Source organism: Haliotis rufescens, unplaced genomic scaffold (assembly GCF_023055435.1).
Source record: "Haliotis rufescens isolate VD_foot unplaced genomic scaffold, xgHalRufe1.0.p SCAF_73, whole genome shotgun sequence".
In the NCBI taxonomy this organism is placed as follows: Eukaryota; Metazoa; Mollusca; class Gastropoda; order Lepetellida; family Haliotidae; genus Haliotis; species Haliotis rufescens.
This window is the reverse complement of record NW_025964365.1, coordinates 1,346,979-1,367,374: the sequence shown is the minus strand read 5'-3', so window position 1 is coordinate 1,367,374 and position 20,396 is coordinate 1,346,979. Positions and strand designations below refer to the sequence as shown.

At 46.8% G+C, this 20,396-nt stretch overlaps 1 protein-coding gene across 1 annotated transcript in view; it reads left to right on the top strand.

Annotated features, from left to right (window-relative positions):
• Window positions 1-20,396, top strand: part of LOC124119183 (TALPID3 protein-like) — a 142,731-nt gene that overhangs the window by 91,566 nt on the left and 30,769 nt on the right. The window contains exons 9-11 of the mRNA XM_048388547.1: window positions 10,155-10,248; window positions 11,504-11,548; window positions 13,823-13,888. Coding sequence (XP_048244504.1) covers window positions 10,155-10,248; window positions 11,504-11,548; window positions 13,823-13,888 — 205 coding nt within the window. The remainder of the gene's footprint in view (window positions 1-10,154; window positions 10,249-11,503; window positions 11,549-13,822; window positions 13,889-20,396) is intronic.

Here is a 20,396-nt window from a genome sequence, read left to right as displayed (position 1 = left end):
CCAAATTTTGATTTTTCGCTACATTTGTGAAAGTTTGTATCATGGCATTGGAAGCCAAGTAGTTAAACCTCAAACCCCGAATCCTATGTTTCCGAAGGCCATGTATTAATGATCAAGCTCCGAGAGGTAGTTGATTACATGCCGTCCTTGCCCCCGACACAGCCTCCTGTCCATGCATGTAATATGAGCCCTTGCTTTGTGGTAGATGTGTTCACAGACACGCACCATCAATGTGTTTACCTCCGTTTTTCTATTGTCTTGTGTAAGAACAATGGCAACATGTATGTTTAGGTGTCCAGCACTAATTGGCCCGTCAAGACCCGAGGTGTGTAGAATGAAATCCTGTACATCATCCCGACAATGCTCCATGTCGGCCCCTGCTGACATCAGTGAGCTGAAATAACAGTAATGGCCCAAACGTCACCCTCGGGGCAGACAAATGTAGGTCACTTTGTAAGAGTTAGGTGACGACCCTACTGTTTAAAAATTGTCATGTGTGGTTGGTAATGTTACGAGAGAAACATGGATGAAGTCTGTGTCGGTGAATAAATGAATGAACCTTTACATGGAGTGTTGAAGTCAAGAAACTGACAGACTTATAAATAATAGGGATGGATGGATCCTGTTTATTGCCTGGCTACTCACGACTACAAACAGTTACTTTTATATTATCATATTTGATATTGGAAAACAAACGTTTTGCCCTGCACTGCGCAGTATAGACAAGGGAAAGCTCAACATGGTTATCGTCTAAAAATAGATTCATCACTGTTTCTGCCTATACAATCAAATGTTATGAACATTCATCCTCAACTTTGTTATTCTTCTGCTTATTGTACTACTCAGGCAGTGGGAAGTCTGTATGGAATGGCTCCCTAGCAACCCATGCTGTATGAGGTGATATGATGGATCTGATGGCCAGGCTTGGTGACTAGGATGGTTGCTTGTCATCGTACCCCATTGGCATGGGGGATGCTCATTGGTTACTGACTGCAGTAAGGGACTGGTCATTTATTACAAGGGTGGGGGTGTCAGAGGGTCATAAAGTGAGTGAGTGAGTGAGTTGGGTTTAAAGCCGCTTTTAACATTATTCCAGTTATATCACGGCGTGTCAGCTTAATGTAAGAGGAAAGCCCGAAGTGATGCAGGCCTAAGACGTTTACCACTTCGGTGAAACCCAGGAGCACGGGTATGGTGCTGACAAACCTAGAAACGTAATTGGGGGGAACTGGGATTTGAACCCACAATCATAGGTTTCTGGCGTGCCCAAGGGACACAACTCTGCACAGCGAATCGCGGCACCTTAGACGACTGGGCCACCCCATAAAGAATAATACACATATTCGGAGAGGGTAATGAACAAATGGACAATTTATAATAAAATATAAAGTGATTTGCATTTCGCCTTTCCAGGGAGGGTCTTGAAAAAATGTACAAGGACATGGGGAGGGTCATCGTAAACATTACAAGCATTGGGGGGGGGGGGGGGGGAAGGTAATTGTTTTCTGTACCCCAGCGACCCTCAGAAACCACTGACTGACGATAATTTGAGCTTCTGAAGACGCTAGCTCCAAAAGCACAGCTTCGATTATCTTCATCTATGTCTCATTGTGTAGCTAGTGTATTGGCTTGAAATGAGAGTATAGTTTTTAAGGGGTATTTACAGTGGACATTGTTGAATTTGTCCTGGAACGTAGTTAGTGTGTTGGCCTCGTTACACCACTTTCCCTTTATATAGTACACTGACACTGGGTGTGACCATATATCTCGTACCGGTAGGTGCTATTTTTCACGTTACAAGCTCCTGTGGTCTCTTATATAGGGGGAATATGGAGTTCAACTTTAAACAGAACAAAGTAAAAGAATACCATGGCAACACAATATTGCTTTAGGGAACTTTTTTAGAGAATCTGCATACATGCAAAAAACATGCGCACAAAAAACAATGTAACGATCAGTGCATGTGTCTTTGGAATGAAGTATCTGTTTGAACTAAATCTAAATATGACAAACCTTTCCATCGTAAATGTTGTCTTTTTAATATTGAGTACCGGGTATGTAGACGAACTATTTCTCTATAAGAATATGCAAAAACTACCCATGCCGGAAGACACAACTGCAAATCTAATCGTGCATCTTTAATATTTAAAGAGTTATGGAAAACTGTTTCATATGCGTCGGATGATTAGTGTGGAATTACATGTTGGTGCTCATTGCAACTTTTCCAAAATGTCATCAAGATTAACTGCCATTGTGTATGTGGCTGCTCATTCTGTGGAAATGTCAAAGTTAACGTCATTAATATTTCAATTAAATGTGATAAGACATAAGATAACCGACTATGACATTAAGGGCCGTATAACTGTACATTGATAGCGTAGAGATTAGCAGGGGGCCTCATGGGTATGGAGATGCTGTGTGTGCCACCGCTAGGGGCAGTTGTAGACGGATGCAGGCTCATTACTCCCCGACCTCTGACATTTACAGGCTGAAGCCAGGATGTGTAGTATTGAAGCTGCTGTCAATACGCTGTTGTTGCCATCACTGCGAGTGGAAGGGTGCAGGCATGGGGCTGGCGGCAGACTGGGATGCTGGTCCGTGTGGCACATCCTCCTTCCGTGACGTGCCTGGCATTGTATTGATTATATCAAACAACGGGACGCAGAGGCTTAAATAACTAGGTAAAAATTTCAGTTTCAATGGCCCAGTATCTGTTTCTGTTGAACTTTAGGATTATATTGAAATATGAAGAGGGTTTAGTGGAATGGGGTTTCATGTGTGGCATATGCTGATAATGAGCTTTATAAGTGAACAGTTTAGGAACAAGCACCAATGTTGACGAGTGGAGGAATTACGTCAATTCTCTGTACACGAACCCTACAGTACCCTCTCCTGGACCGAACAGAACATTAAAAAAAAATCCACCTCAAGTCTAGAATGATTTAGCAAGTCTAGATTGTCTTAGCTCTAGGATCCTGAAATTAAGCATTGTTCTTGTCTCCATTTGGGATATATTTTATATTTTTTAGATATATATTTTCAAATAAGATAAACTTTATTTCTGGGACTAAATGTTTGTGTACCTTGCAGAGTTCAGAGTTTGCTTCGTTATGAGATCAGATTGAAAGTGAGTGAGTGAGTGAGTTGGGTTTAACTCTGCTTTTAACAGTATTGCAGTTATGTCATGGCATGTCAACTGAATGTGGGAGGAAAGTCTAAATAGATGCAGTCTCTGACATTTACCACTTTGTTGAAACCCACAAGTACGGGTATGGTGCTGACAAACGTGAAAACAGAATCGATTCGAACCCACAATAGGTTTCCGTCATGTCAAGGAGACACAACTCTGCACAGTGAATTGCGGTGCCTTAGATGACTGGGCCAGCCGTGCCCCAGTGAAAGACAATTAATGGTGAACAAATGTTTCATCTGAGACACTGAATAAAGACACTCTCTGCAAGTTAAAGGACAAGTAGTGATGTCTAAGTATACACTAAGTCTAATTACCATAGTTCATCTAATGATATCTACTTCCATGTTCAGACTCAAGTGTGCCAATAGATTAGGTACAGGATGGAAACTAAAAATGGCAGTTAGTGTAAATGGATGTATCTTGAACAGGCATTCCCAAGGAGTAATACTCGTTTGGGATCCAGATTGGGACACCAGAGGTGTGATGCTCATGCTCTCGACCACTGGTTTATTGACACCAGGCTTAAACTAGATTTTTCAAGCTGAAGTAAGGATCTCACTCACTCACTCATTCACTCTCACTCACTCACTCACTCAAGTAGTAGTATAGACAATGACATGTAAGGTGAGGTTAGGTAGCCAAGTGGTTACAGTGTTGCCCGTCATGTCAAAGACCTACTCACTCACTCACTCACTCAGGGGGAGGTTAGGTAGCCAAGTGGTTACAGTGTTGCCCGTCATGTCAAAGACCTACTCACTCACTCACTCACTCACTCACTCAGGGGGAGGTTAGGTAGCCAAGTGGTTACAGTGTTGCCCGTCATGGCAAAGGTCCACTCACTCACTCACTCACTCACTCATTCACTCACTCACTCAGGGGGAGGTTAGGTTGCCAAGTGGTTACAGTGTTGCCTGTCATGTCAAAGGTCCACTCACTCACTCACTCACTCACTCAGGGGGAGGTTAGGTAGCCAAGTGGTTACAGTGTTGCCTGTCATGTCAAAGGTCCACTCACTCACTCACTCACTCACTCACTCACTCACTCACTCACTCACTCAGGGGGAGGTTAGGTAGCCAAGTGGTTACAGTGTTGCCTGTCATGCCAAAGACCTACTCACTCACTCACTCACTCAGGGGGAGGTTAGGTAGCCAAGTGGTTACAGTGTTGCCCGTCATGTCAAAGACCTACTCACTCACTCACTCACTCAGGGGGAGGTTAGGTAGCCAAGTGGTTACAGTGTTGCCTGTCATGTCAAAGGTCCACTCACTCACTCACTCACTCACTCACTCACTCACTCACTCACTCACTCACTCACTCACTCACTCACTCAGGGGGAGGTTAGGTAGCCAAGTGGTTACAGTGTTGCCTGTCATGCCAAAGACCTACTCACTCACTCACTCACTCAGGGGGAGGTTAGGTAGCCAAGTGGTTACAGTGTTGCCTGTCATGTCAAAGGTCCACTCACTCACTCACTCACTCACTCACTCACTCACTCAGGGGGAGGTTAGGTAGCCAAGTGGTTACAGTGTTGCCTGTCATGCCAAAGACCTACTCACTCACTCACTCACTCAGGGGGAGGTTAGGTAGCCAAGTGGTTACAGTGTTGCCTGTCATGCCAAAGACCTACTCACTCACTCACTCACTCAGGGGGAGGTTAGGTAGCCAAGTGGTTACAGTGTTGCCCGTCATGTCAAAGGTCCACTCACTCACTCACTCACTCATTCATGGGGAGGTTAGGTAGCCAAGTGGTTACAGTGTTGCCCGTCATGGCAAAGGTCCACTCACTCACTCACTCACTCACTCATTCACTCACTCACTCAGGGGGAGGTTAGGTTGCCAAGTGGTTACAGTGTTGCCTGTCATGTCAAAGGTCCACTCACTCACTCACTCACTCACTCAGGGGGAGGTTAGGTAGCCAAGTGGTTACAGTGTTGCCTGTCATGTCAAAGGTCCACTCACTCACTCACTCACTCACTCACTCACTCACTCACTCACTCACTCACTCAGGGGGAGGTTAGGTAGCCAAGTGGTTACAGTGTTGCCTGTCATGTCAAAGGTCCACTCACTCACTCACTCACTCACTCACTCACTCACTCACTCACTCAGGGGGAGGTTAGGTAGCCAAGTGGTTACAGTGTTGCCCGTCATGTCAAAGGTCCACTCTCTCACTCACTCACTCACTCACTCACCAAGGTCCAGGTTCTATGCCCTGCATGAGTACACTGTGTGAAACCCTTGTCTCCAGACATGGTACAGGTGACGAATTGCTAAAGCTGCTTGCATGCCCTGGCAGGCAGAATAAAGCACCTGTAGGATATCCTTTCAGTGGGATGATCAGTTTTCTTTGCATTACAATCATTTGAATTATTGATGGGTCGGGGGCTCCTTGTTTGAGTGTCATGTATAATCCTAATATACTCATTGGCAGTGTCTCCTGTGTACTGGTAGTGTCTCTCCCAGCCCCTCACAACATTGCCAGGACAGAACAATGAATCATTTGTGGGATTTGTTGACATTGTAATGATATCTCATAAAATATTGAATAGCCTTGGTCAGCAGCTATCCTGCATAATCCATTAGCATCCCTCTCAGCCGAGGCTGGCGTGAGACTGTGCATGTTATTGTCTGGGTCCTGGGTCCTGGGGCCACTGACTGACCAGATGATGTGTCGTGGTGGCTAGACCTGACTGTCACCTGTTCATATTAACTATCTCACACTCTATCACATGCTCACACTCTCACATATTCACTCTTGCACACTCACTCACTTACTCACACTTACCCTCTCACATACTTCTACTTGCCAACTCACTCACATACTTCTACTTGCCAACTCACTCACATACTTCTACTTGCCAACTCACTCACATACTCACACTTACCCTCTCACACTCACATACTCACACTCACCCACTCACATACTTCTACTTGCCAACTCACTCACATACTCACACTCACCCACTCACTCACATACTCACACTCACACTCACATACTCACACTCACCCACTCACATACTTCTACTTGCCAACTCACTCACATACTCACACTCACCCACTCACTCACATACTCACACTCACCCACTCACTCACATACTCACACTCAACCACTCACTCACATACTCACACTCAACCACTCACTCACATACTCACACTCAACCACTCACTCACATACTCACACTCAACCACTCACTCACATACTCACACTCAACCACTCACTCACATACTCACACTCAACCTCTCAGACTCACATACTCACACTCAACCACTCACTCACATACTCACACTCAACCACTCACTCACATACTCACACTCAACCACTCACTCACATACTCACACTCACCCTCTCAGACTCACATACTCACACTCAACCACTCACTCACATACTCACACTCACCCTCTCAGACTCACATACTCACACTCAACCACTCACTCACATACCCTCATCCACCCACTCACTCACTTGCTGTGTGAAGCCATTTCTAGTGTTGCTGACACACATCCTGACTCAGGTACAGCCATGTGCTCCCATGACAAAGTCCTCTGACGGCCATTGTTGGTGTCCCTGCTGTAGTATGTCTGGGATGTTGCTGAGTAGTGTACACCGCCACTGTCACCCATGAGGTGTATGGTGTTCCAGAACGCTGGCACATTACTGTATTTCCTCTTCCGCCCTTTTTAGGTTAGTATTAGTGGTTACACCTTTGGCTTGGTATGCTGAAAACCAGGGTTTTATTCCCATATGGGTACAATGTGTGAAACCGTTCTAGCATCCCTTGCACCATGATATGGCCTGAATATTGCTGAAAATGGACTCGAACCGCACCCATCCACTCACTCACCCATCATCTCTCACTAACAGACCAGTTATCGCAAGTGGGGCTTGCTGTGTCCCCCACAGCATGCCAGAGGTACCTGTAAGGAACATTGCTACAGATTGTACCTGATGACTGAAAGTAAACCCACTGCCCCCAAACCATGTCTCCCCTTGGCCTCTGGGGTCCAGCCTGTCCGCTGCTGAGGTAATCCTGTGTGTAGGTGGCACTGTCAATGTTGTCAAGGGATGTTCATGGATCAGGTTGCGCGCTAACGTAACATTTGTCAATGAGTTTCTGCTGACAGAAGCATTACGGCTTGTCATGGAGGACGTGATGTCTACATGGCCAACCTTCAGCAGTACAAACCCAGCTGCCTGGCTTCACCAGATTAAACAGGGGATACAGCCGGGATGCATGCTCACACCGCTTTATGTTGAATGAGACAACTGTAATTAAATTCTTTACATGCCTCCAATGTGAGAGAGTCTACTTTTGAGTGAACTATGCTGTGTCTTTCCTCGTTTGCCATAACATTTTGAGGACGTAAATATAAATTAAATTTGATTTAGGGTCCTTGTTATTTTTTGTGGGGGAATGGCTACCTGAAGTTTGTATCATTTTTTTATGAATTTATCTTCATATGTTGTAGTTTCTTCTCGACAAAACCCTGTAATGGAGTCCCTCATCTACACACAGACATCCAACCCCACTCCCTCTGTCCCCACCCCCTCTGTGTCCGCAACCCTGTTATGGAATCCCTCATCTCTACACAGACATCTGTCCCCACCCCCTCTGTGTCCTCAACCTCTGTAATGGTGTCCCTCATCTGTACACAGACATCTGTCCCCACCCCCTCTGTGTCCTCAACCCTGTAATGGAGTCCCTCATCTGTACACAGACATCTGTCCCAACCCCCTCTGTGTCCTCAACCCTGTAATGGAGTCCCTCATCCACACACACATACGTTTCCACCCCGCTCTCATCAGACCCACTCAAGTCTGCTAATGTCTACAGATCTATCCTCTCGTGTTTTCAACCAGGATATAAACATCACTTCCTTGGGTGCTGTGTGATCTGTCTTATACTTCCTGTAAGCAAGGATCTATTGTGGTTGCAGTGCATCGAGTTACCAATAGATCAATAGACATCTATTCTCATTGTATTCTGTAACATCATTGATCTATTGTCATGGAACGTGCCTCCGTATCATCAATGCCTTCCTCATTCTGTAGGGAATAAAGAGCAACCTGGCTGGAACTAGAAATTCCATATTATCAACACAGTTGCAGTTATTTTTCAAAAAGATCAGTTTTGTCCTTGCTAAATTTGTGTTGGTTCTTGTGTTGGTTGTGGTATATGTTAACTTGTGCTGGTTCTTCCAGACCTGGTTGTGATACATGTAGACTTGTGCTGGTTCTTCCTGAGTTGGTTGTTGTACATGTTGACTTGTGCTGGTTCTTCCAGACCTGGTTGTGATACATGTAAACTTGTGCTGGTTCTTCCTGAGTTGGTTGTAGTACATGTTGACTTGTGCTGGTTCTTCCAGACCTGGTTGTGATACATGTAAACTTGTGCTGGTTCTTCCAGACCTGGTTGTGATACATGTAGACTTGTGTTGGTTCTTCCAGAGTTGGTTGTGATACATGTAGACTTGTGCTGGTTCTTCCTGAGTTGGTTGTAGTACATGTTGACTTGTGCTGGTTCTTCCAGACCTGGTTGTGATACATGTTGACTTGTGCTGGTTCTTCCAGACCTGGTTGTGATACATGTTGACTTGTGCTGGTTCTTCCAGACCTGGTTGTGATACATGTAGACTTGTGTTGGTTCTTCCAGAGTTGGTTGTGATACATGTAGACTTGTGCTGGTTCTTCCAGAGTTGGTTGTAGTACATGTTGACTTGTGCTGGTTCTTCCAGACCTGGTTGTGATACATGTTGACTTGTGCTGGTTCTTCCAGACCTGGTTGTGATACATGTAGACTTGTGTTAGTTCTTCCTGAGTTGGTTGTGATACATGTAGACTTGTGCTGGTTCTTCCAGAGTTGGTTGTGATACATGTTGACTTGTGCTGGTTCTTCCAGAGTTGGTTGTGATACATGTAGACTTGTGTTAGTTCTTCCTGAGTTGGTTGTGATACATGTTGACTTGTGCTGGTTCTTCCAGAGTTTGTTGTGATACTTGGCTCCTTCTGAGGTCAATAATGGAAGATTTGTTTTGGCCCCTTCTGAGATCAATGACGGAAGATTTGTGTTGGCCCCTTCTGAGGTCAGTGATGGAAGATTTGTGTTGGCCCCTTCTGAGGTCAGTGATGGAAGATTTGTGTTGGCCCCTTCTGAGGTCAGTGATGGAAGATTTATGTTGGCCCCTTCTGAGATCAATGACGGAAGATTTGTGTTGGCCCCTTCTGAGGTCAGTGATGGAAGATTTGTGTTGGCCCCTTCTGAGATAAATGACGGAAGATTTATGTTGGCCCCTTCTGAGGTCAGTGATGGAAGATTGGTGTTGGCCCCTTCTGAGGTCATTGATGGAAGATTTGTGTTGGCCCCTTCTGAGGTCAGTGATGGAAGATTTGTGTTGGCCCCTTCTGAGGTCAGTGATGGAAGATTTGTGTTGGCCCCTTCTGAGGTCAGTGATGGAAGATTTGTGTTGGCCCCTTCTGAGATCAGTGATGGAAGATTTGTGTTGGCCCCTTCTGAGGTCAGTGATGGAAGATTTGTGTTGGCCCCTTCTGAGGTCAGTGATGGAAGATTTGTGTTGGCCCCTTCTGAGGTCAGTGATGGAAGATTTGTGTTGGCCCCTTCTGAGGTCAGTGATGGAAGATTTGTGTTGGCCCCTTCTGAGATCAATAATGGAAGATTTGTGTTGATCGCTTGTGTCAATTCCTCTTGAGTCCTGTATGGTGCATGTATATGATTTAATTATGTTGGTCTGTTGGATGAATGGTGATATGATCCATGATGTGCGGTGTCAGTTCCCCTGGGAGAAACCATGGTGTGTTTAGACCTGTGTTAGTTCACTTGGGTCATGTAGTGATAGTATAATCCTTGGGTAGATTCCCTTGGGGTCCGTAGTGGTGTTAATGAGTAGTTTATTTACACCTCTCTCGTGTTGCCTATATACAGCTAATATTGAATAATTGATGTTTCAGGAGCGGATTTGCCCTGGACAGCCCGGTCCACCAAGCTCGCAAGCTGGTGAGGGAGCTCGATCACCTTAAACAACACATCAATGATGTTGTTACGGTTAGTTTTGGGACTAAATTTCAACATCATTGAACCCGTGAAGATCCGGGGTAGAATAGGTCTTCAGCAACCCATGCTTGCCGTAAAAGGCGACTATTCTTGTCGTAAAAGGCGACTAAAGGAGCAGGTGGTCAGGCTCGCTGACTTGCTTGATGCATGTCAACGATCCCAACTGAGTGGATCGATGTTCATGATGTAAATCACTGGATTATCTGGTCCAGACTTGATTATTTACAGACTGCCGTCATATAGCTGGAATATTGCTGAGTGCAGCGTAAAATAACAAACCAAACCAAATCATTCCTGCAGTAAATGGATGAATGAACTGTTTATGAGCTGTTCTAAATATGAGTTGATTCTGTCTTGTCATTAGATACATGTCCATCTCATACTCTTATTTGACCCGTGAAGATCTGGGGTAGAATAGGCCTTAGGAACCCATGCTTGCTGTAAAAGGCGACTATGCTTGTTGTAAGAGGTGACTAACACGATCGGGTGGTCAGACTCGCTGACTTGGTTGATGCATGTCATCGTATCCCAATTGCGTGGATCGATGCTCATGATGTCAGTCACTGGATTGTCTGGTCCATACTCAGTTATTTACAGTCTGCTGTCATATAGCCGGAATATTGCTGAGTGAGGCGTTAAACAACAAACAAATACTCTTATTCATCAAAGTGGTAAACGTCTGAGACCTTCATCACTTCGGCTTTCCTCCCACATCAAGCTGACATGCCGTGATATAACTGGAATACTGTTCAAAGCAACGTTAAAGCAAGCTCACTCCCACTCCTTAATACCTAAGGGACCCACCAATGACCAGTTTGGCCTTCTGTTGTTTCTTCTCAGAACATCCAGCATTTCCTCTTGTTTCCAGTAGAACCTGAGGACAAATTGTTATTTTCCATTTTCTTCCTGAAGAGATTTAAATCTTCCAGCTTGGAGACAATGTATTTGCCACTAATTTCATTATATAGGTCTGGTGGTCAGTATTGGACTGTAGATCCAAGCTTGATGTTAGTAGGTGTACATGCACATGGGAAAGATGATGATGATGATGATGAAAATCATCCAAGTCACCTGATGAACAATGATGAAATAAGTGAATTTTTAATGTTAATTTTTCTGATTAACTGATGCATGGCATTCCTTGTAATTGATCTTATGAATAGTTTGATTTTGATAACTGAGAAATGCGTGAAAATGAGAAAAATGCAATGTATATTATAATACTGCAACTTTCTGTTTGTTGCAGGTGCCAGTAGAACAGCCTCACACTCTGGGGTCATATCATAGTAAGGTAAGGTTGTAGAGGTTAACGAGCTACAGGTGTACATTGCACAGGTGTATGTGAGACAGATGTATGTGAGACAGATGTATGTGAGTCAGGTGTATGTGAGACAGATGTATGTGAGACAGATGTATGTGAGACAGATGTATTTGAGACAGATGTATGTGAGTCAGGTGTATGTGAGACAGATGTATGTGAGACAGATGTATGTAAGACAGATGTATGTGAGCCGGGTGTATGTGAGACAGATGTATGTGAGACAGATGTATGTGAGTCAGGTGTATGTGACACAGGTGTATGTGAGACAGATGTATGTGAGACAGATGTATGCAAGACAGATGTATGTGAGTCAGGTGTATGTGAGACAGATGTATGTGAGACAGATGTATGTGAGTCAGGTGTATGTGAGACAGATGTATGTGAGTCAGGTGTATGTGACACAGATGTATGTGAGACAGATGTATGTGACACAGATGTATGTGAGACAGGTGTATGTGAGACAGATGTATGTGAGACAGATGTATGTGAGACAGATGTATGTGAGTCAGGTGTATGTGAGACAGATGTATGTGAGTCAGGTGTATGTGAGACAGATGTATGTGAGTCAGGTGTATGTGAGACAGATGTATGTGAGACAGATGTATGTGAGTCAGGTGTATGTGACACAGGTGTATGTGAGACAGATGTATGTGAGACAGATGTATGTGAGTCAGGTGTATGTGACACAGGTGTATGTGAGACAGATGTATGTGAGACAGATGTATGCAAGACAGATGTATGTGAGTCAGGTGTATGTGAGACAGATGTATGCAAGACAGATGTATGTGAGTCAGGTGTATGTGAGACAGATGTATGTGAGTCAGGTGTATGTGAGACAGATGTATGTGAGTCAGGTGTATGTGAGACAGATGTATGTGAGACAAATGTATGTGAGACAGATGTATGTGAGACAGATGTATGTGAGACAGATGTATGTGAGACAAATGTATGTGAGACAGGTGTATGTGACACAGGTGTATGTGACACAGATGTATGTGAGTCAGATGTATGTGAGACAGGTGTATGTGAGACAGATGTATGTGAGACAGATGTATGTGAGACAGATGTATGTGAGACAGATGTATGTGACACAGATGTATGTGAGTCAGGTGTATGTGAGACAGATGTATGTGAGACAGATGTATGTGAGACAGATGTATGTGACACAGGTGTATGTGACACAGATGTATGTGAGTCAGATGTATGTGAGTCAGATGTATGTGAGACAGGTGTATGTGACACAGGTGTATGTGACACAGATGTATGTGAGTCAGATGTATGTGAGACAGGTGTATGTGACACAGATGTATGTGAGTCAGGTGTATGTGAGACAGGTGTATGTGAGACAGATGTATGTGAGTCAGGTGTATGTGAGACAGGTGTATGTGAGACAGATGTATGTGAGACAGATGTATGTGACACAGATGTATGTGAGTCAGGTGTATGTGACACAGGTGTATGTGAGACAGGTGTATGTGACACAGGTGTATGTGAGACAGGTGTATGTGAGACAGGTGTATGTGAGACAGGTGTATGTGAGTCAGATGTATGTGAGTCAGGTGTATGTGACACAGGTGTATGTGAGACAGATGTATGTGACACAGGTGTAAGTGACACAGGTGTATGTGAGACAGATGTATATAACACCAATGAACAGCACAGGTGACAAAGGTGCATCCAGATATGTTGATTGGGTGTCCCCAAAATACTGATATGTCATGTAACTTAGAGATATGTCGTGAAAATGACACCTGACACCTACACCTGACACCCACACCTGATGTGTGGGACAGACTCCACCTGTGGTCATGCCATATTTCATGCTCTTTTAACAACAAGGAAATATTACTTGTGAACTTTCGCAGTAGCCAAGACAACCACAGTATCGTATCTGATTGTAAGGTCAAAGTTGAAACATGTGACATTAAAGTATGTGATATGTAATCAAAGCTTATTGGCAAAATCCTAGCATTTGGTTTTGTGAAAGAAAGGCGGTAGCCATGCCAGTTTTAATTATGTACAGCATTATGATTGGGTCTACTATATTTATTGCAAAATTAATTGGTTTCAAGTGAGCAAATTCCTACTGGATTTATATATAACTTTTTTTAGAGAGCGTAATTGAGGAAAATGAACCTTTCCACGTTATTTTGAACAGATAATTCCAAAATATTATTCTAGGTTTGAATTATTAGAAAAAATAAAAATACGTTATCATAATGCATATTTTCTTTTTGTGTGTAGAGTTTCCAGCGAGACATCTCCCCTCCCCCCAGCAGACTGGGCCCCTCGCCGCTCGACCCCTACCTGGTAACTATGTAGACTCGTCTCCTGTAGTGGCGCAGGCAGTAAGGGGAACATAATGGATGGGAGACGTAGCATTAAACCAGTTTACAGCAGCTTTGTGGTGATGTCAGCGGTGACCAGACACAACATTTACTTCACACTGTGTTGGTGACAGATTACAGGGTTGCCTCTAGTTGGGTTCAGCTTTAACGGTGACTTGGCTGGGAACAAAAGGCTGTCCTAGTTGGGTTCCTGTCATAAGACATTGCTTGCCTGCAAGTTGGATCATCTTTTGTGTGTCAATTTGGGAGTTAATGATTTCCCGAAATACAAAGCCTTAGTTTCCCCGTGCACTACTTTCATCTAAACCAGGACCGAACATGTTCATCAGACTGGCAGTGTAAACATGAAACTTTTATCATATATATAAACATTTTGTAGTGATGGATGTGTAATTTAGAAAAACTGTTTAGATGTTGACACATTTGGAGAGTGTTTATATGAAACTGTTTGATAGATACTCAAGGACAGATTGGAGCACACTTCCACCTCTTGGAGTTCTTATCACAAATTTATAGAATATACAAAATTCAGGATGTGCTTATTTATAGCAAGATTGCTCGCTCACCTTAACAAGTCAGTGTAAGCTTATGTCATAGGTCTAAGCCCGTCATCCATCTGTCTGTCCTAAAACTGGTTAGAAACACTTGCAACTAACCATCAAACTAGTGGAGGTTTTGGGAGCACCTTTGCTGACTTTGAAGGTCAAGGTTATTCTTTCTGAAAGAGGTATAAAGATAGATTTATATGAAAATGATAACTTGAGACTATTTGAATATTTTAGTATTTATGCAAAATTGACCTTATGAATATATTGTTGTTGACTTGTCCAAAGTCAAGGGCACCAGAATTTAAAATGACAAGATTCAGAACAAATGTTTGTGATATGAGCAAAGTTTTTTGAATGCATCACTTTTGGAATATTTAAACATCTGTGTGTACAGCTTCACATGTTGAAGTTGAAAGATTTAAAATGTGAAAAGATGAAATTTTGTTTTTGACTGATTGATTCAAGAAAGCTGTCATTTATCAACACAGTTCTGCTTTGAAGTTTTTAAAATTCATTTAATTAAAGTAATGGAATCAATTGTGCCTTTTGTGAAGAAATCATTGGTGCCATTGGTTGATTTGAATATGTTCATTATGATTCCAATAAATTTAATTTATCATGCACTAAATGACATTAATTATCTTAGTCATTCATATAAATATTAATAAAAGCACCAATTGTAACATGACAAGATAGAAATAGTTCAGAACTCTAGATGACATTTTGACCAGTAGCACTCCCCAGTATTTCCTGAATCTGCTTCCTTAGCAATCAAAACTTTCTGTCTGTGACTAGGTCATGCAAGGTATAAGTACTATGTTTGTTTTATTAGACAACCAGAACTTCCACCTTCCCCAATCCACCCTTTTCCTCTGTCCCAACACTCCCCTCCCCACTCTCCCCTCCCCACTGCCCATTCTCCCCTCCACACTGCCCACTCTCCCCTCCACACTGCCCACTCTCCCCTCCACACTGCCCACTCTCCCCTCCACACTGCCCACTCACCCCTCCCCACTGCCCACTCTCCCCTCCACACTGCCCACTCTCCCCTCCACACTGCCCACTCTCCCCTCCACACTGCCCACTCTCCCCTCCCCACTGCCCACTCTCCCCTCCACACTGTCCACTCTCCACTCCACACTGGCCACTCTCCCCTCCACACTGCCCACTCTCCCCTCCACACTGGCCACTCTCCCCTCCACACTGCCCACTCTCCCCTCCACACTGCCCACTCTCCCCTCCACACTGCCCACTCCACCCTCCCCACTGCCCACTCTCCCCTCCACACTGCCCACTCTCCCCTCCACACTGCCCACTCTCCACTCCACACTGCCCACTCTCCCCTCCACACTGCCCACTCTCCCCTCCACACTGCCCACTCTCCCCTCCACACTGCCCACTCCGTCCTCCACACTGCCCACTCTCCCCTCCACACTGCCCACTCTCCCCTCCACACTGCCCACTCCACCCTCCACACTGCCCACTCTCCCCTCCACACTGCCCACTCCGTCCTCCACACTGCCCACTCTCCCCTCCACACTGCCCACTCTCCCCTCCACACTGCCCACTCTCCCCTCCACACTGCCCACTCTCCCCTCCACACTGCCCACTCCACCCTCCACACTGCCCACTCTCCCCTCCACACTGCCCACTCCACCCTCCACACTGCCCACTCTCCCCTCCACACTGCCCACTCCGTCCTCCACACTGCCCACTCTCCCCTCCACACTGCCCACTCTCCCCTCCACACTGCCCACTCTCCCCTCCACACTGCCCACTCTCCCCTCCACACTGCCCACTCCACCCTCCACACTGCCCACTCCGTCCTCCCCACTGCCCACTCTCCCCTCCACACTGCCCACTCTCCCCTCCACACTGCCCACTCTCCCCTCCACACTGCCCACTCCACCCTCCACACTGCCCACTCTCCCCTCCACACTGCCCACTCTCCCCTCCACACTGCCCACTCCACCCTCCACACTGCCCACTCTCCCCTCCACACTGCCCACTCCACCCTCCCCACTGCCCACTCTCCCCTCCACACTGCCCACTCTCCCCTCCACACTGCCCACTCTCCCCTCCACACTGCCCACTCTCCCCTCCACACTGCCCACTCTCCCCTCCACACTGCCCACTCTCCCCTCCACACTGCCCACTCCACCCTCCCCACTGCCCACTCTCCCCTCCACACTGCCCACTCCACCCTCCACACTGCCCACTCTCCCCTCCACACTGCCCACTCTCCCCTCCCCACTGCCCACTCTCCCCTCCACACTGCCCACTCTCCCCTCCACACTGCCCACTCCACCCTCCACACTGCCCACTCTCCCCTCCACACTGCCCACTCTCCCCTCCACACTGCCCACTCACCCCTCCACACTGCCCACTATCCCCTCCACACTGCCCACTCTCCCCTCCACACTGCCCACTCTCCCCTCCACACTGCCCACTCCACCCTCCCCACTGCCACTCTCCCCTCCACACTGCCCACTCTCCCCTCCACACTGCCCACTCTCCCCTCCACACTGCCCACTCACCCCTCCACACTGCCCACTCTCCCCTCCACACTGCCCACTCTCCCCTCCACACTGCCCACTCACCCCTCCACACTGCCCACTATCCCCTCCACACTGCCCACTCTCCCCTCCACACTGCCCACTCTCCCCTCCACACTGCCCACTCCACCCTCCACGCTGCCCACTCCACCCTCCCCACTCAACTCTCCCATTCTCCCCTCCCCAATCCCCATTCCATGATCCCCACTCAACTCAACACTCCTGTTCTCCCCTCCCCACTCAACTCTCCCGTTCTCCCCTCCCCACTCCCCATTCCATGATCCCCACTCAACTCAACACTCCCGTTCTCCCCTCAAAACCCTACCCTCCCCATCCCCCTCCTTCCTCACTCCACCCTTGCTTTTTTCCCTCCCCTCCCCCCACTCCACACTCAACTCTCCCGTTCTCCCCTCCCCACTCAACTCTCCCGTTCTCCCCTCCCCACTCCACACTCCCCTCAACACCCTACCCTCCCCATCCCCTCCTTCCTCACTCCACCCTTGCTTTCTCCCCCTGCCCACCCCCCACCCCACGCTCCCCTCAACACCCTACCCTCCCCATCTCCCTCCTTCCTCACTCCACCCTTGCTTTCTCCCCCTGCCCACCCCCCACCCCACACTCCCCTCAACGCCCTACCCTCCCCATCCCCCTCCTTCCTCACTCCACCCTTGCTTTCTCCCCTTTCTTCCTTATCCCACCCTCCAAAATTCCCCCCTGCACACATCACACACACAATCACACTCCACCCTCCCAATCCTCCTTTCCCCCTGACTCTGCCCTTCATTTCTTTATTGAGGTGAGCTACAGCACCTTTTATTTGGAGGCTGAAAATATAGAAAATATATCCCACAAATAGAAGCAGTAATCACTGTGATTGATGAAGCAAGGTTCCAGGGACTGTAATCAGCCCGCCTTTGTACAATGCTCATCACTGAAGTTCTACAAGATACAGTTTGCTTGCCTCCATGATGTCTTCCCCATCATCAGCTATAGCATCGCCGCAGAGCTTGCCTCCACGATGTCTTCCCCATCAGCTATATATATATATATGGACAAAAACAATCATTTCAAGTCTTAAGCAGATGTGAGTTGTTCAGAACCCACTGAAGTCAATGCTGGCGCTAAGGGGGAATGCTGTGAGGCAGTTATTTGATGGGATATTCTTGTCAAAATTAATAGTTACAGAATTGGTTTGAAATGAAGGTTATTTGCCTGGGGCACTGCCTTCACATCAGACCTTGAGAGGAAACAGAGTTAGTATCTGTTTACACAGTTTGCTGACTGCCCCTGTCAGCTACCATTAATATCAACACCAACCACAACAGTCAGTTTATGAAGGTAGAAAGTCCTGGTGACAGCATCAACTGTGTTAGTGGGACTTCCAGGCAGTGTGTTTGTGTGACTTCCAGGCAGTGTGTTTGTGGGACATCCAGGCAGTGTGTTTGTGGGACTTCCAGGCAGTGTGTTTGTGGGACTTCCAGGCAGTGTGTTTGTGGGACTTCCAGGCAGTGTGTTTGTGGGACTTCCAGGCAGTGTGTTTGTGGGACTTCCAGGCAGTGTGTTTGTGGGACTTCCAGGCAGTGTGTTTGTGGGACTTCCAGGCAGTGTGTTTGTGGGACTTCCAGGCAGTGTGTTAGTGTGACTTCCAGGCAGTGTGTTTGTGGGACTTCCAGGCAGTGTGTTTGTGGGACTTCCAGGCTGTGTGTTTGTGGGACTTCCAGGCAGTGTGTTTGTGGGACTTCCAGGCAGTGTGTTAGTGGGACTTCCAGGCAGTGTGTTTGTGGGACTTCCAGGCAGTGTGTTAGTGGGAGTTCCAGGCAGTGTGTTTGTGGGACTTCCAGGCAGTGTGTTAGTGGGACTTCCAGGCAGTGTGTTTGTGGGACTTCCAGGCAGTGTGTTTGTGGGACTTCCAGGCAGTGTGTTTGTGGGACTTCCAGGCAGTGTGTTAGTGGGACTTCCAGGCAGTGTGTTTGTGGGACTTCCAGGCAGTGTGTTAGTGGGACTTCCAGGCAGTGTGTTTGTGGGACTTCCAGGCAGTGTGTTTGTGTGACTTCCAGGCAGTGTGTTTGTGGGACTTCCAGGCAGTGTGTTTGTGGGACTTCCAGGCAGTGTGTTTGTGGGACTTCCAGGCAGTGTGTTTGTGTGACTTCCAGGCAGTGTGTTTGTGGGACTTCCAGGCAGTGTGTTTGTGGGACTTCCAGGCAGTGTGTTTGTGGGACTTCCAGGCAGTGTGTTTGTGGGACTTCCAGGCAGTGTGTTTGTGGGACTTCCAGGCAGTGTGTTTGTGGGACTTCCAGGCAGTGTGTTAGTGGGACTTCCAGGCAGTGTGTTAGTGGGACTTCCAGGCAGTGTGTTTGTGGGACTTCCAGGCAGTGTGTTTGTGGGACTTCCAGGCAGTGTGTTTGTGGGACTTCCAGGCAGTGTGTTTGTGGGACTTCCAGGCAGTGTGTTAGTGGGACTTCCAGGCAGTGTGTTTGTGTGACTTCCAGGCAGTGTGTTAGTGGGACTTCCAGGCAGTGTGTTTGTGGGACTTCCAGGCAGTGTGTTAGTGTGACTTCCAGGCAGTGTGTTTGTGGGACTTCCAGGCAGTGTGTTAGTGGGACTTCCAGGCAGTGTGTTTGTGTTGGATCAGCCAGGTAGACGAGGGCGTGGCACTGACCATGTTGTCGTTGCCGTTGCTGATTGTAAGACAGTATGGCAGTGTTATAATTACCATCTTTCCAAAACAGAAACAGGGTATGGGATTTAACCATTACTAACAGGTGTTCTGCCTCTTAGCACTGTATTGGATACCGGCCTCTCACATGGTGTGGATGTCTGAGCTGGACAACTGCCCTTCTCAGTGAAGTAGGTTTGTTTGTTTCTTGTTTAACGCCGCACTCAGCAATATCCCAGCTGTATGACAGTGGCCTGTAAATAATCGAGTCTTGACCAGACATCACCCAGCAATTAGGATACGATGACATGCATCAACCAGTCAACCCGATCCCGTTAGTTGCCTCTTACGACAAGCAGAGTTGCTTGTTCCAGACACCACTAATGTAGGTATCTGAACTGGACACCTGCTTCTCAGTGATGAAGGTATCTGAACTGGACACCTGCTTCTCAGTGATGTGGGTATCTGAACTGGACACCTGCTTCTCAGTGATGTAGGTGTCTGAACTGGACACCTGCTTCTCAGTGATGTAGGTGTCTGAACTGGACAACTGCTTTTCAGTGATGTAGGCATCTGAACTGGACACCTGCTTCTCAGTGATGTAGGTGTCTGAACTGGACACCTGCTTCTCAGTGTATGTGTTTGAGAAGGACACCTCTGCCTCTCAGTCATGTATGTGTTTAGGCAGGTCACCTCTGCCCCTCAGTCATG